The sequence below is a fragment of the Gadus chalcogrammus genome, chromosome 3, assembly GCF_026213295.1.
Source record: "Gadus chalcogrammus isolate NIFS_2021 chromosome 3, NIFS_Gcha_1.0, whole genome shotgun sequence".
In the NCBI taxonomy this organism is placed as follows: Eukaryota; Metazoa; Chordata; class Actinopteri; order Gadiformes; family Gadidae; genus Gadus; species Gadus chalcogrammus.
In genome coordinates, this window is record NC_079414.1 from 7,439,102 (window position 1) to 7,456,524 (window position 17,423).

At 43.2% G+C, this 17,423-nt stretch overlaps 1 protein-coding gene across 2 annotated transcripts in view; it reads left to right on the forward strand.

The window, feature by feature from the left end:
- usp43a (ubiquitin specific peptidase 43a) overlaps positions 1-17,423 on the forward strand; it is a 105,925-nt gene that overhangs the window by 45,534 nt on the left and 42,968 nt on the right. For both annotated transcript variants that reach the window (XM_056585693.1, XM_056585694.1), the window contains exons 4-6: positions 7,047-7,139; positions 9,208-9,343; positions 11,216-11,360. In XM_056585693.1, the coding sequence (XP_056441668.1) occupies positions 7,047-7,139; positions 9,208-9,343; positions 11,216-11,360 (374 nt within the window). The remainder of the gene's footprint in view (positions 1-7,046; positions 7,140-9,207; positions 9,344-11,215; positions 11,361-17,423) is intronic.

The following is a 17,423-nucleotide window of genomic DNA, read 5'->3' on the forward strand; positions in this document are numbered from 1 at the left end:
TTCCTCTCACTGCATGTGTATGTGTCTATTTATCTTTGCGTGCGTGTGTGTGTGTGTGTGTGTGTTTCAAGGGTGTGTGTGTTTGAGTGTTTGTGTGTTAAACTGAAAGACAAAGTCAAAGTGGTTTGCGTAGATACATTATAGAGATTGCTAGAGGCATAAAGGCTCTGCCTTTGATGAGGGATTTTGTTTTTTTGTGTATGTCTGTGGGTTTGTGTGAGAGAGAGAGAGAATGTGACTGAGTGCATTTGTGACCTCGGCCAATATGAACTAATAACTAAGTTCTTGCTCTCTTCGCTCTTGGTGAATCTGGTTGGAAGTAAAGCAAAAACATCTCCTTTGAGAAATGCCTTCCGCCACGTTAACTCTTTAGAAGTGGGTTTCAATGGGCTTGAGGCCCAGCTGATCTTCAGCGAGAAGCTGAAGGTAACCTTGAGAGCAAGGAGTCTATAATTTTTTTAGAATAAAGAGAAAAAATAACATAAATAAACCATTTATACTAACCACATCGATAACCCTTCCTCTTACAGTCCCCTGATGACTAAGTATTTACCCGGTAAATATATGGTAAATCATAGATATTATTGGGTAATTACCACTGGTAATAGGAATGGTAAATACAGAGGAACTACAGCTGAAGTACTAAGAAAAACCTCCACTATTACCCATCAACTCAACTAAGTACTGTGTAGTTGTAACTGTTATAGTAATAACTCAGATATAATTGTGTACTTCCTAGGAAAGTAGGCAACCAATTCTTAGACACAACACTTCTATTACCCATCAATTCAAGTTACAATTGTAGTTATCCAAGGTTTATGTTGGTAACAGCACAAGTTTAATTATATACTATCTAGAAATTAACATAGTACTTTCCAATAAATTACTTTTTCTTGTATAGTTATTGTTCATAGCTACACCAATTTATAAAAGGTTTATTCGATTTACCTCTGAATCTACGGAATTGTTTTTATTCAAGTTGAAAAATGACAGCAATACTTACCTGGTAACAACCCTTGCAGGAACAGTTTTCCTCTTTTGTCATGGTACATCTTCTTAAATACTGGGTAAAAAGCCTTGTTTTTTTTTCATGGTATTACCAGGCTCTTACCATATAATTTGTAACTGGTTATTCCCTTTTCCATGCAATCAACACAAACTTGTAACATATATGTTCTGAAACGTTACTAAGTTAAACATGACAATTTATCCAGTAAGTAAGCTGAAACTGTACTGTAAAAGGAAGTCTTGTTTGTTTCCATTATATTACCAGGCTCTTACCAATTAATTTGTAACTTGTTATTCCCTTTTCCATGCAATCAACACAAAAGTGTACCATATATGTTCTGCAACGTCGTTCACCAGTAGTAAGGCACTTTCATTTTAGTTTTAAAACCCCAAACCACTGTTGACGAAAGGCATATTCAAATGAAACAAAAACAAAGGCTTAACTTTCAAAAAATGCATTTCTCCCAAACAGGCACTGAACACTGAAAGAAATCGGACAAACAAAAGAGCCGTCCACACTCAATTTAAATGTTACTGATGGTGTTTTGATAAAACACATGACAGTGTTATGGCAAGTGACCAAAATGCAGAATGCTTTAACCACTACAATTTGAATGGCGAATGTCATGCAGCAATCTGCCTAGAGGTGCCAAGTGTCAAAATTGTAAGATATCTACCTTTATTTGTGTCTCATAGTAAGACAGCGCTCCCATCTGATGACGACCAACTGATAATTATTTCAGGTGGAAATGTTATCTTCCACTTATGCTGTGTTCCATGGCTCTATCCACCTTAACCAAGTATTATCCCCATTGAATATTTCACTTGCACAACAATCTTTCTTTTGGCACAAAGATGACATTATCGCCCTTGCAGTTGTGGATATATACTCTATTTACTTTGGGTATGTTCTTTCCTGAAAAAAACTTTTACCCATATATCGTAAATGGTATAGAATATCGATATTTTTCCAGGTATATTGTCGAAGTTAGAAAATCCAGTATCGTGACTGACAACACTACTAGAAACGCGATTGTGATTATTCAGTTAGAGCTACAAGAAACTTGAAAGTTGAAAAAGACATATCTTTGCTACTACCTCTTACATTTAGTTATGTAAATTTGCATAAAATCATGCAGGTCTACATAAAACTTGGCGATAGCTTTAATAGGTTGCAACGGTGGACTGAAATCACTTCAGCCCCCCCAAAACCAGGCCGGGTGCCTGGCAAAAAGAGGCCCGTTCACGATTCTGATTATAATTTGGGCAAGTGAACATTACCTTCGGGCAAATTGAACCTGACCTTTACTTGCCCGATGGGCAAGTGCTTTTGAAACCTTAGTGTCAACCCCTGGGACTGTCAATTAATGAACCTTTCTAGAACATGTTAAACTGAAAGATTATTTTGTTTGCCAGTTAAGAAAGGATGCTGGTCCTCTGGCCATAGAGTGGCGATGTCACGCCCCTTCCGGTAGACCCTATGGGACCTAAGAGATCGAAAAATATGAATGGGTTACAATGGAGAGAAAGTAATTATTTTCTGGTCCCAGTCTTTATGTGCCCCGGATTACACATATGTTGTTTGTGGATTTAAATGATAATTTTTCATCCAAAGAAAACATTTTCGTGAAGAAGTTTGATAATGTTAGTTTTTTTCCAAGGTGAGGATAAAAGCATCAAAAGAGGTGAAAACCATTATAAGTTGGGGCATGTGGAGAGTTTGAGTTATGCCGATGGGGAGATTGTTGGTCTTGTCCACGCCAGTCGCAGGGAGCGTGACGGCACATACGAGACGTCTAGGGCTTTTTCATCAGGAACAGTGCCTTGCTCCAAGGACAGATTAATAATATGAGCAACAAAGGGGCTATGAGATCAGCTGCATCTTTCAAGACCCTGACTGAGATATTATCTAGCCCTGTGGCTTTGGTTAAGGCCCTTTAGCATGTTAAGGCCCTTTAAAGGCCCTTTAGCATGGGGCCTTAAAGGGTTAAAGGGGACATATTATGAAAACAGCACTTTTCCTGGGATTTGGGGTGTTGCTGTGGGTAGATGGTGCTCCCACACGCATTCAAACATTGAAATAAGTCTGTACATGATTTTTTGAGTGAGATACGCATTTCTGGAAGCAGCCCGCCTCCAGCTACCAAACGAGCGAGGCAGTTTCGGCGCCCCCTCCTGCGTAGGAAGGGGGCACATTTGAATATTGCCTCCCACTTCCCCACTCCCCTCCAATCAGAGTGTCGCTAACATTTTGTGGACCAGCGGACGAGCAGCTCCGGCGGTGGGAACTCGGCGCTAGCCCTGCAGCTAAGCTCCGGGAGTACAATCCCTTTCTCTGGCGCCCAGCTCACCCCGCCGGAGCTGCCGCCGAAGGGAAAGGTGGGTGCTTTCCTAAAAGCTATTTCCAGCAAACAGCTTCAAAAACATGTTTTCTGGAACTCAAATACTGTTTACTTGTTGGGAAAACACCATAATATTGTCACCGATTTTTTTTCTACCGAAAAAACTATTGGGAGTCACACCTATCTTAGCATAAAAATCCTGAATGTGTTCAGGCCCGTACAATCTTGGGCTGAGTGGTAGCTTCTCCACAAGTTTATGGGCAACTGAGGTAAAATAAGTGTTAAAGTGATTGGCTATATCCTCCTTCTTATTTACCTCTTTTACATCAATGGAGAGAGTAATACAATAACTGGTAATGCTTTTTGTCTTAGATAAGCATCCTAGATTTCCTAGACAGTCACATTCAACTGACTCATGTCTACTGTACCTAACTGACTTCATAAGGGGCGAAACAGATGTCGGCAAACTATGTGGCATGATCCTAATTGACTTACAGAACGCCTTTGATACGGTCGATCATAGCCTACTGTACAACAAGTTGTCAGCCTTGGGCATGTGCCCATTCCGCCTTAAGATGGTTTGTTTCCTACCTCTCGGGTAGATCCCAAAAGACTGAATACCAAGGTCATATATCCAAGGTACAACTTGTAACTTGTGGAGTTCCACAAGGGAGCGTCTTGGGGCCATTACTGTTTTTAAACTACATCAATGACATGAAGTCCGCCTGCAATGAGAACATAAATGAGCTTGAGCTGCATGCCATTTTGCAAGAGGAATTCAGTAAGATCAGGATCTGGCTATTAGACAGTAAATTATCTCTTCATGTGGCCAAAACTGAATTCAGTGTTTGGCTCTAAGCCAAGACTGCACAAGAAAGAGTTTTCCAGTATCAGCCTTGGTGGGCAGCTCTTTCCTACCAAGCCCTCAGTAACTATTTAGGATGCTGTTTAGACAGCAACCTATATGGGGGGAGCATGGCTTCAAAGGTCATGAGCAAGGTCAATGGCCGATCCAGATTCCTAGCTAGGAAAGCTCCATTCCTTAATGCAGTTAGCCTCAGACTGCTAGCTAATTTACTGGTTTTATGCTGCTTTGATTACGGCCTTGGCTCATGGTATGGTGGTCTTACTATGGACCTAAAAGACAAACTGCAAGTTTCTCAGAATAGGTTGGTCAGGGTAGTGCTGGGGCTCACATCAAGGGATCATGTGGGTAAGTTCCAGTTCCAACACCTGTGCTGGCTCCCCCTGGAGGCTAGGGCAGTTCAACTCCAGCTCAGGGTGGTCCATAATGTTTGCAATCACAAGTCACCGGCATACCTTAATAATCACTTTATTAACGGCGTTAATTTTTTATCGCGCGATTAATGCTCTTTTGGCTTGGCAAACGTTGTCGTTTTTTCACCTGCTGTCTAGCAACAACTAGTCACATTAGAAAAACTACAACACCATTCCGGATCTGGCTACACTGGAAACAAAACAACAAGCACCCCGCAAGAACTTGGGGCAAGCAAGGATAGGGAGCGGGTGAAAAACTCCTTAAAAGTGTGTGTGGTTTGTGAATCACTCTGTTTGAGCCTGCACGAGAGTTCAATGTAATCATTAGCTGTTACGTCTTTCTGACCAATCGCAGTTCAAGGCCCACCTGGGCTGTACTACTACGGGAGGGGCCACTCAGTTACTCCCCTCTCGACAAAATCAACTTGGTTGCGACGTTGACAGTTTGTGAGTGTTGCGTCTGTTGAGTGAGTGAGAGGTTACGGGCGCACAGCTTAGGCTGCCGGACGGCGCTGCAAGGAACTTTTATCAACGCAATATTGTTATCCCGCAGTAATCAGCCCGACAGCCCCGAAACGTTAACGGCCCACTGGGAATTCTCCCGACTCTCCCGATTACCACTCTGCCACCGTGTGTGTGTGTGTGTGTGTGTGCGTGTGTGTGTGTGTGTGTGTGTGTGTGTGTGTGTGTGTGTGTGGGTGTGTGGGTGTGGGTGTGTGGGTGTGTGTGGGCGTTATTCGATAGCCTGGTAATGTGTATAGGCCTACGTACGGTAGGAATATTCATACTGGTTAAAATTATAAATGTTACAGTGTTTCCCATCTTTGCTGAGCAAGAGTTTTGTTCGAAAGTTCAGTGATTGAAACAAATAAATGCCTGGGCTATTGAAGTTTTACGGTAGGCCTACCACTGTCATGCACCTACCCGATGTCAAGTGGACCGGGTTGAATTCACTGCGGGTCTCTCTTCTTATATCCATCTTACCAAATATATTTTATTATTGTCCTTCTCAACACTCTCTGATCTCACTAAAAGGCTAGCATCACGAAATCAAGGGATATTTTTTTTTGCGATTAATCGCAATTAAATATTTTAATCGCTTGACAGTACTAGTTACCATATCTCGATGTTCTGGGTTGTTGTGCTGATCTCTTCTCCACAGTTTGTTTGCAACTTAAGGAAACTTGCATCAACAACAAGGGCAAGATCATATCTTGTTATTTTCTGTTTTCGATAAAGATACATATTTCTGCTTACAGTGCCTGATGGAACAGTACCCTTACCAAATCCTACAGGCTTAGAAGCAATTGCATTTGTTGAATTCAATACGAGGGCAGTGTCATGCCCGTCAGCGTCCAGGCTGACGCTTCTGTATTCAACATCAACTATTACAAATATGTCATAATTTTAGCAATGAAAACAACAGATAAAGAGGTAGAACGTTCACAAAGTTAAAGAAAGAAAGTGCACAGTGTGAGAACAGTAACACTGTGCTTCCCACCGAATGTGGTTATTGGGTTACGGGCCAAACCGGATTGTCTTTGTTTCTCGTCTTAGACTCCACCATTGTTTTTGTAATCTGGTTGGGAGGACGCAGAAGCTCTCTGTCTCACCCTCCCTTCACCTCTTTAGCTCTGCTCCGCATGGGGCCAGACTTAGATATGCCCTCTTCTCCCCAGTCTCTCTCTCTATCTTGTCTCTTTGTGGATTTCCTTTTGTTCTGCTGCTCATCAGCCAGGCTCACTGAGTGTATTATATATATATATTGTATATATTTATTATATATACTTCTAGTGTTCTATTTCGATATTATACATGACGGAAATACCCCAGAGCCACTGTGGTAGATATGCGGTTTTCCCACCACCAGTATGGGAGGGTGTTGTCAGAAGAAGACAGAAACACTTACATTTGGAAAATGCCCCTAAAAATGTAATGGAATTGGATTGAATTGAATCTCAATTTATATTAAGACAGAAATTGCATGTGATAATACACAATAAATACATTAAGGTGTGTGTGTGTGAATTTGGCTATATCGGTGGATGTGTTATTGTGTAACTGTAACCACAAGCCTTGTAAATAATACTACTGTTATAATGTATTTTCACATGAAAACACATTTTCCATCGTGTTCTGTCCTAGATGACTGCCGGCTTTGGCTTTAATGGGGAAGGTAACTTGGCCTACGAGCTCCTTCCTTCTATCTGTGACTTTGGTCAGGTTGGCATGGAAATGGACATCAGCCTGGTTTTAGTACATTGCAGCATCTGAGAAGGAGAATATAAAATATAAAATATGAAATGTCTTACCTTGCAACCTCAGTGATGTTTATACAACACAATGAAATGAACAGAGGTCATTTTGATAAAAAGACAAAGTATGTTTGATATTCTCTATCTCTCTCTCTTTCTGCAGGTCTTCACTGACATGCCCCCATTGCCTTAAACAGAGCAACACCTTCGACCCGTTCTCCTGTATCTCCCTGCCCATCCCCCTACGCCAGACCAGGTATCTATAACTTGTGTTGTTATTATAAGTAGTAATACGTTGCGATATGTTATATAATGGAATATCTTGTTGTGTTTTATGTTGTGGTATGTTGTTAAATGTTGACTTTGTTTTATTGGTTTAATCTGTGTTTACCTCTCTGAAGCACGTCGATAGGGTAAACAAATGTCAGTATGTTCTCCATCTCTACAGATTTCTGTTTATTTATTGTCACTGCAGCATTTTGTAACGGTGTAGTGGCCCCGAACACATGAACAAGGCAGGGAATATTCTAGACAGAAGATACACTGAATACACAAAAATGATAATGCATGGCAGCTTATAAATCAATAATAGAATAAATAAGTGTTAAGTGTGGAATGGGGTTTGTAAAAGTGCCGTTTCCGAGCTGTTGCTCATGCACACACAAGAACACACACTCACAAGCACCTGCACACGCAAACATATAAACATGCACACATGCACAGAAAAAGAACTGTAACATGTCTTTGCATGTAAGTGAATGAGCACACCAACATTCACACACACAGACATGCTTTTGCCAAGCAGCAAACACGATGCAAGATTTGAATAGAACACTCACACATACACACACACACACACACACACACACACACACACACACAAACACAAACCGGCTTTCTCTCAGTGCAGTAGTCTATCAGCCTGGCTGAAGGACGGGCAGCATCAGGGAGTTCAGCAGGCCGTGTGGTAGCCAGGCCTGGCTGTCTGAGATAGTGAGCGGAAACACAACACACCAGATCAGAGGGGCTACATCTTATAAACAAATGAAAAAGTAACAGTCTTGCACAGTCTTGGAACGTTATTGACCTATCATGATCAAGATTTTAACTATGCTTAAGATGTAGGCAACGAGAATGCCTTGTCCGAAGTTTTATACATTTTGGGAGGAAAAATAAGTGCCTTTCACCCATTTCTCATTAAGTAGCTGTAGCTGTTTTTCTCGTTGAAGAACAGCCTTCTAAATGTATGGTTAAGTCAGCTCACAGAAGGGATTTTCTCGGAAATTAATGGAGGGGATTGGATTCCTCATGCGATAAACGTTGAATAGTGTTGAATAAGATATTATTATTTAAGATAAGAAAAAAACACAAGCTAGCAACCAAACCACTTTAGTAACGCACTTAAGCAATATCTATCAAGCAACAATTAAATAATAGCTGATTAAAATACAAATAATACACATACTGCATACAAATACAGTTTCTCATTCAGTGTGGGAAGGTCCACTGCATTAGATACCAACGTAAGAATTCTACAATCTATTTACCCCCCAGGTGATGTTATCTGTGGAGAATACAGCTATATTTTCTTGGTACCTTGTGGTACACACCTAAATCACGCTTGCACACATGTTGACCTTGGTATTGATCACACCTCCCAAACATTGAAGTATTGGCACATTGGCGTGCTTCAGTGGTGAAACATCTGCACACACACACACACACACACACACACACACACACACACACACACAAACACACACACACACACACACACACACACACACACACACACACACACACACACACACACACACACACACACACACACACACACACACACACACACAGTTTGTATAGTATACAATACAAAAATGTAAATGAAAACTATTTTGACCTTGTTTTCCTTGCTCTCTTTCTCTCGATCTCTGTCTTTGTTTAACCCATGATCCCTCAATCCTTCCCTTATTGCTTCTCTCTCTCTCCTCCCCCTCCTTCTTTCTTTCATTCTCTCTTTCTTGCTTTCATTCTTTCTTTCTTTCATTCTCTCTCTGTCTCTCTTTCTTTCTCTCTCTCTCTACCTCTCACTTCCCTTAATTAGTCTGTGATGATAAAGCTGTTTATGGTGGGATGATGTGATTGGCTTCACTGACCTGCAGAACATCCATGTTATGTCCTAAATGTCATGTATTAATCTAACTAACTCTCTCTCTCCCTCTTTCTCGCCATCTCTCTTGTTCTCTCTTTTTCCATCTCCCCCTCTCTCTCTCTCTCTCTCTCGCTCTCGCTCTCGCTCTCGCTCTCGCTCTCGCTCTCTCTCTCAGGCCGCTGTGTGTGACCCTAGTGTTCAGCGCCAAGGGCCAGCGATACCTGCGGGTGGGTCTGGCTGTGCCTCTGATGGGTACCCTGAGGTACCTGAGAGCCATGGTGGCAGAGGAGGGCAAACTCCGCCCAGACCAGGTATAACCCTCCCAACAGACATCAGTTTATCTATGTCAATGAGTGTGTAGGTAAAGGTTGGCAGGTCTGCTGTCTCCATGAATAGCATGGCAACAGGCGACCATAGAGCTCCAAATAATATTCGAGAGAGAGAGAGAGAGAGAGAGAGAGAGAGAGAGAGAGAGAGAGAGAGAGAGAGAGAGAGAGAGAGAGAGAGAGAGAGAGAGAGAGAGAACGAAAAGCAAGAGAGTAGTTGTGTGATCATGGATCGGATCGGTGAGCGACAAATAAGAGAGAGGGGTTGTGTGTGTGTTTGTCTGGGTGGGTGGGCGAACGAAGCAAGAGAGGGGTTGTGTGTGTGTGTGTGTGTGTGTGTGTGTGTGTCTGTGCTTGAGAGACAGAGCAGAGGGGGAGAGATGCCGTTATTATCTCCAGCTCGGAGCTTTAAGAAGCGCCCCCCTGCTGAGCGAGGAATGGGGCTGATGTTGTTTGTCCTCCGTGCCGACGCCTGCCCAAGCCCCCCTCCGTCTGTCTGCTAACACCACCCCTGACTGACTGGCAGGAGAGGCTCCACCTGCGCTGATTCATTCCTCCACCTCTGAGCCGTCTCCCGACCTGTCACTGGCTCGCTGTGTTTGTTGTTTTCTTACTCCGGTTTTGTGACGGTGACAAAGCAAGCTAGTGAGGTGAAGTGACATGCAACATTTTTCAGTGAGTTGACGCAGGCATGCTTGAATATATCAACTTTAAAACAATAATATGAATAATAATGATAGTAATACATTTAACTTGTAGAATTCACTTTATATTAGAGATAAGCAGAGATATATTTCTACGTTTGGCTATCTTACCCATATTCAGATGACTTGCATGAGGGGGATTTGCTTGGTTAGCCTCTGCTTTCCATGAGACACTTCTATAAATTAACATTTCCAATTTGTTCGGAATAGTGGCTTGTTCAAAAGGCGTGCCAGTAGCAACACCACAAGATTGTCGTGTCTATAAACATGGTAAACACACAATATTTTTGGCTGTCATTATCAGTCTTTCTGTGATGGGCGGCTGACAGGATACCCTCCAAGGAGACTTTCCAGCAAGAAGCAGCTCCTTCTAGTTGAAAAGCCTTTCTAGAAAGACGCTGGTGTGTTCACTACCGCTACTCTTCGTTTATGAGACGGGGTGGGACTCCGTAAACTAGAACCTTGAGGATCATCCTCCGCTTGGAGCTTATGGTGAGAAACAAAGTGAAACAAAAAGATACAAATATAAATGATAAGAGGCAAGGGACCACACAAGTTTATCATACATCTCAACATGGTGGAAAACTAAGGCTTAAAATAAATGGCAAAAAATAAATTGATAGTGATCTATTCCTGTTGCCAGGACCTGACTGCTGCCAGGCTCCGGCGGGGCCACAGTGGTAGCATTGATGAGGACAGAGGGAGCTGTGATCACGCAGGCCACCCAAAAATAGTCAATGTAATGAATCCCTTTTATTTGAGAAGGGAACTTTTGGTCACAGACGAGGAAGCACGTTCAACTTCCCCCGGCTTGAGGCGAATTGGCTATCTTCTAGTCAAAGTCAACATTCGGGTTGAGAAACATTTGTTCCACTTGAGGGGTAAATAAAGTTGCTCTTTGCAATCGAAGCGACGCGTGTATTTGGTGCGATAAGCTTCATTCTTATAATGTCATTCCTGTGACTTTCCAAACAAGCACATTAATGGGAGTTGAGCTCTTCCTTCTCTCACATTTTTATCCTCTCTCTCACTCTTATTATTATTTTTTATTTATTTTTTCTTATTATTTATTGTTTAATTTAATGAATTACTCAATTATTTTAAAAGCCATCACCCTCATCACCATCATCGTTGACTGCGCCCCCTCCTCCAGGTCATCCTATCAGAGCTCTACACCACCGGCTTCCAGCGGAGCTTCTCGGATGAAGACGATCTCACATCCATCACCGATAGCGACGTGGTGTACGCATTCCAGGCCCCTCCCCTTCACAGCCGGGAAGCCCCTGCACCAATCGCAGGTGATCATGAAGACCATGGACCGCTTTCTTTTCCCCCATTACAAATGTTTTGAATTCTGCGACCCACTGAAAAGTGTGACCCCAGGGGGAGCTGTTCACATTTTCTGCAACATGCACGAGGTTGAAGCGTAGACAGGCATGAAGTCTTCACGTGCGGAAACATGCACGAGCTTAAAACTTAACGTTTGCATCGTCATCGATCACTCGGATTGGGGGTACCAAACGCACGTTAAGTGGCTGGAGCAAAACGGTTGATATCAGTGGCGGCTGGTGGTTTTTAAAGTGAGGGAGGAAGGACTGCGCGCTTGGTTGCCATTGGCCTGCTTGCACTGTTGGTGTATGGTGGCATAAGAATGTGAGACTCAAGTTGTTTCAAGGTGTTTTGGTGAACTACAAAATAGCAGGGAGGGAGTTATGTGAATACAATTTATACAAAGCCACCAGTGGCATCACTGTAATTTGAGAAGGAAAGGATGCAAAGCATATTAGTCAAATCAGGCCTACTATTGATTTGTAAAAGTAAATAAAAAAATCTGGGCCTATCATTGGGCCTAGATCTCGACGGGTGTCAAGATCACGTTGGTGCTCACCAACGTGATCTTGACACTTGTCGTGGCGATTGGTTGCCCTATCAAGATTTACCACATCAGTGAAACCATGAACAGCCCACGTTGGAGATTTGCTATTATTCATAAGCAAACAGGGCCAGCAATAAAGTCGATTGCTTGTAATGCTACCAGTAAGCCATGCGTACCTAGCAAACCATGTAGCACTCACAACACTGACGTTGCCATTACTTCTGGTCAGTGGTCACCTTGATTTTGGGAAGTGGTCTACCTCTTTCTTTGGTCGCTAACTTAGCACTGTAACTCAATGAATGGAATGCTTTTTTTAATAAGACGTTAACAATGTCCTCCGTTTCCATTGTGCATTTAGGATCTCGCTATCGCAGATTTCACTTGCTCTGCGTCTCTGACTGAGCACCGCGGCAATGCAGACCGGGTTTGTTATCGACAGCGTTGCCAGATTGGGCAGATTTCCCGCCGAATGATAATTTTTCCAGCCTAACATGGTTAAAAGTAGCCCAATTGGGTGGGAAATCTGACCAATCTGGCAACACTGCTCAACATCCAGGGATCCTGCTTATTGGTTCATAGCGCAGACGGATAGATTTTTTGCGCGAATCAGACCCCTTAAGGTCCCACCCACTCAGAGGAGGACTTTCCTCCTCTCTCCCATTGAAACCCATGTTATCCACCGGCCGCCAGTACTTTCGGGGAAATGAATGGGAGTCAACGGTGGATGACGGGGGACGTTCCTCCCTGAAGTAATTGTCAATAGGCGATAGGGGGTGCTAATGTCCCTTTACCCAGGGAAACGAACATTATATATTCAAAGGCAATAAAGTAGTCATATTTAAGGGCATTAATTCATTACAATAGTCTGGGCATCTACATTTTTTATTCTCAACAATGTTAGGGAGGATCTTCCTCCCTCTCCTCAATGGAGAAGCCTCCACTGCATGCCTCTGTGGTGGCATAACAAGAGCGCAACGAGTGAGCAGAGCCAACACTATTCCGCACTGATTGACATGATACAGATATAACGATGACAAATTAAAAGCAGGTTGCTGTCGGGCGCCTCTTCCCGAGGCACGCCGTGCTTCCACTGGAACTACAAGCTGCTGCCGCTTCAGTTGCCCAATACATTCGGCTCTGTGCTTTCGTTCCACAGTTGGCAGCGGCCTTCAGATCTCCCCAGCATCACACAAAACGTATGCAAAGGGACCTCGTATCGCCCCAAATTGGTGCCCTAATAAATTGGGCTCCTTAAACCACTACAATCACCCTTACTGTGCGTTCACACCAAACGCGACGGGGCGACAGGATCCCATACAAAGTGAACGTATAGACGCGTATCGGGCGAATTTTTCGCAAGAGAAAACCGGAGACAAGTTTTGATTTGTCGCGCCACACTTTCGCCGTGCACAGGCGAGCGCGTTCACGAGGATTTGTGGCGAGACAAATTCGCTCGAGTTGAAATATTTCAACTTTGAATCAATGATGACAGCCAATCAGCGTTCAACAGCGTGGCCACTGAGTCACATGTGTAACGTAACAGCCAATCAGCGTTCAGCCGTCAAACTCAGTGCAGTGCAGTCCGGGGTGAACTGCAGCATGGAGGTGAAAGTGAATGTTGCCGTTTGCGACTCCCGGAGCTCTATATATAATAGTATATGATATAATATTGGTATATATAATATCATGGCCAAAAGCTCTGTGTGCCTCCGGATGGCCGTAGCGTGGGGAGCTCTCATAGGGATTGGGCTTCTCTGGGTTTGTTTACCGGCGTTGCTATGTTTCCGGTCTTGTGTGTTCCAACGGTTTATTAGGTAGGCCTATCTAATAAATCTCTGTCTAATCAATACTTCATTCACTGCCTCTTCCGTGGTCATTACAATATTAGGAATAGACTGCGTCGGGTCCTCCGGCGTCACTCCCTCTTCCACAAAAGGTAAAGACATGCAATGGTGGTTATCTTGTTGTGGCGCACAGAAAAACTTCACAGCAACAGATTATGATTAGTGGCGCGACAAAACTTTGGTGACAACGCGAACGGGCGACAAATGTCGCGTTTGGTGTGAACGCACAGTAATGCGCCTAACATGCTGCTTTAGCGCGTGTAACGCATCTACGCGCCATAACCAATAGTTCCCTATGCAAAAATGCAACTTTTGTACTGATAAATAACACTGATACTGACGGTTAACTAGCTTTTATAGCCAAGCTGACAAGCTAGTAATAAAATACAAATTGGGGAAAGATTTATTTGAAATGTGACATAATCATGACACTTAGCATGTTTGCAACTAATGCTAAATACCAAGCTCCCTGCTTTAACGAGCATTTCACCTGCAGCTTCTTTATTCGATGCTCGTAATCTATCAGTTATTTTGGAGCATTTCGCTACATACTTTTTTTATTTTTAATTATTTCTCCTTTCTTCTTTCTCTTTTTGCTGTCCATCACTTTCAACACAATGAAAATAGAATAGAATGTGGATAGCCTAATGGCCCACCAAACGCGTGTCAACTCGTGTCAACTTTTGTCCCTCCCCTTTACACGCGCCACGATTACGCGCCCGCCTGTGAGCCTTCCCAGAATCCCTTGCCCACCGCTTCGAGCCCGCATCCAATAAAAAAGTGAACGGGAGGTGAGTGCCACACTCAAGACCACTCGTTTGGTGTTGCCGAGCTTTAAGCCTTATTTAAATATAAGCCGTATTTGAAACATTACCTTGCCTTGTGCCAGGTTATCGGCATAGAATTTGATGTTGTCGCCACACAAACTGCAGAAGGCCTTTTCAGAGTGCAGGTTGAATCCAGGAAAAGGACAATGGGCTTGCATTGTAATCTGTAATATAACCTGGAACGGCACTTTCCAATTCTACATGTGTACCAATAATAGGCCTTGGTTACATTTACCTTTTCAATGCAACTGTATTGATGCAATGTGCAAGATTGTACACGGGTCTGATGTTCACATTTGACACCTGAATGCGAACTCTGTGGCCGATTCTGTGTTTGGATTTCACCTTCCCACAAAAATAAAAAACAAAACTGAAAGGCCAATGTATAACAGCATTGCGCTGCTGTGGTGGTGCAATCAAAATAAATCTCACACCCCTACAGAACTTTATGCAGTTCGAAGGTTGTTTTTCTAAAACTGAGAAATATATTGTGTATTCAACAGATATTCGGTCTCTCAAATAGCACTGTAGCGGTAATAAACGGTGTGGAGCTGTGTTTACCTGCCGAGGGGACGGAGGAGAATTCCGGGCGATGCTGGGTGTAGGCACAGGGATTGGGATAATGACGTCACAAGTAATGACGTCTTCCCACATTGTGACCAGATTGCTGTTCACACTCCTATGCAGTGTGACCAGAATGCGAGCCTGACCACCAGGGGAATGTGGTCCAGGTCATCAGATCACAGTGTGAGCCACATCAGATCTGGGCCTGTCGAGACCAGTCCTGATCTGGGCACGGTTTCCCGAAACCTTCTTCAAGCTTTCTTATTTTTTTTGCTGGAGACACACAAACACAAAATAAATTCCAATAAATTCCAAATATTTTACAAATCAAAAATAAACAAAACTGTCTACTAAATTAAGGAAATTATACTGGGAAACGAATAAACAATTATAAGCAACAAGTGAATGTAATAAGTGGTTGAAAGACTTTTCTCAACCACCATCTCATCCCCTTGACATTTAGTTTTCACCTGACAAATAGAAACTTGCCGGGCGGTGTGCAGAGCCCGCACACAGACCCCTACAGGTAGCCAAGTCAGACACCTTTGTAAACAGAAAATCAATAGCCTCATTTGAACGGCTGCGACAGATGTAATAAGGGATGTAATTGCCTCAATCTCCTCCGCTGTTTCTATATTTTTCTATATTTTTTAAATCAGTGTAGGATATGTTAGTTTGTTCACCTATGGTTAAATAAATGTTTAGGTCTACTAGAAGGATTTCGAGCAATGTTTAATTCACAAAGACTGCAATATTTTTTAGAACCCTGTGCATGCACCTGCGCATTAAACGGAAAATCGAACTATGAGCAATCGATTTCAGCACTTTCTGGATAGCGCAGTGTACGAAGATGTGTTTCCGAAGAAGAATCCTAAGAGACCGTTCGGGAACCACACCTATAGCGCTAAACAACTTTGATAAGTCTAAACGTAGTAGTCTTCGTAGCTCGCTAAGAGTGGAGGTTATCGGGAAACCGGGCCCTGATCAGGTAATATCTAAAAGTCTCAGCGAGGCCATAGTCGGCCGGAAATAACGGTCTGCCCGCTCAGACTCAATAATCAGCTGACTTGTGGTTATGTTGTGGCTTATGCAATTGTTTCGCAGTAGACATAATTGTTCCAGACAAACCTCCCAGGCTGGTGGATGAAGCACTTCTGACTCTTTCATCTAGGGGCCATTCTCTGTCACCCTACAGAGCACTTTGACCCAGTCGACACCTACACAGAGATCAAACATGGAGCACTCGCCAACCGCCTGGTGCGCACACACACTCACACGCATACACTAAAGCGACCCCTCCCAATGCGTTGAGTTGCTAATAAATTCATTAGCACTACACAGGAAAGCTTGACAAATACATAGCCCCAAAGGGATAATTTTGGCACACACACACACACACACACACACACACACACACACACACACACACACACACACACACACACACACACACACACACACACACACACACACACACACACACACACACAAATTTCGTAAATCATACTTAAATGCTCTCTGACAAATCGAATCTCCTGTTCTCATGAGCAGTCTGCGGGGAGAAATGAACGTCTTTAACACGGGGCATCGCTCATCTAAGTAGAGCACAACCCAAAAATACTGCGACAGTGTTTACTGAAACTTAATGCCGTGCTCGATGGTCAGGCAGTGCCACGCCGTCACACGCTGTGCTGCTTTGGTTAACGGATTGAACGGCGGTTTGATGCGTTTTCTCCATCGAGGAATCTTTTGTAACTCATCAAACTGGCCCCTCTCACTGCTCGCCTGCGTGTCCCCCATCTGACCTGGGGTCCATGGAGGATTCGATTTAATGAATTCTAGTTATTTATTTTTTCTAAATATAGGAGTTGGAACCGAGATCCCAAAACCTAAACCCAAAGCTTTGAGCCTATAACAGAGCTTTCTAGAAGCCACTCTGGAGTCTTTTGGGTGAACACACCGGTCCTGTGATTCTATTGGCTACTGGCATGCAATTTCTGATGAATGTAAAAATAAAACAATTTGGAAAACATTACATGTCACTACACGTGGATAACAACAGGTAGACTACAACTAGGTAGGCTACAACAGGTAGACTACAACTAGACTACAACAGGTGGACTATAGGTAGGGTACAGGTAGCCTATGTAGCCGGCCTTGACTGCATCGGCTAATTCTGCGTTGTGTTAATGAGCCGGGAGACAACTGCTGATTTGCCACGGGAGCTTTTATTCTGTGTGGGAAAAACAT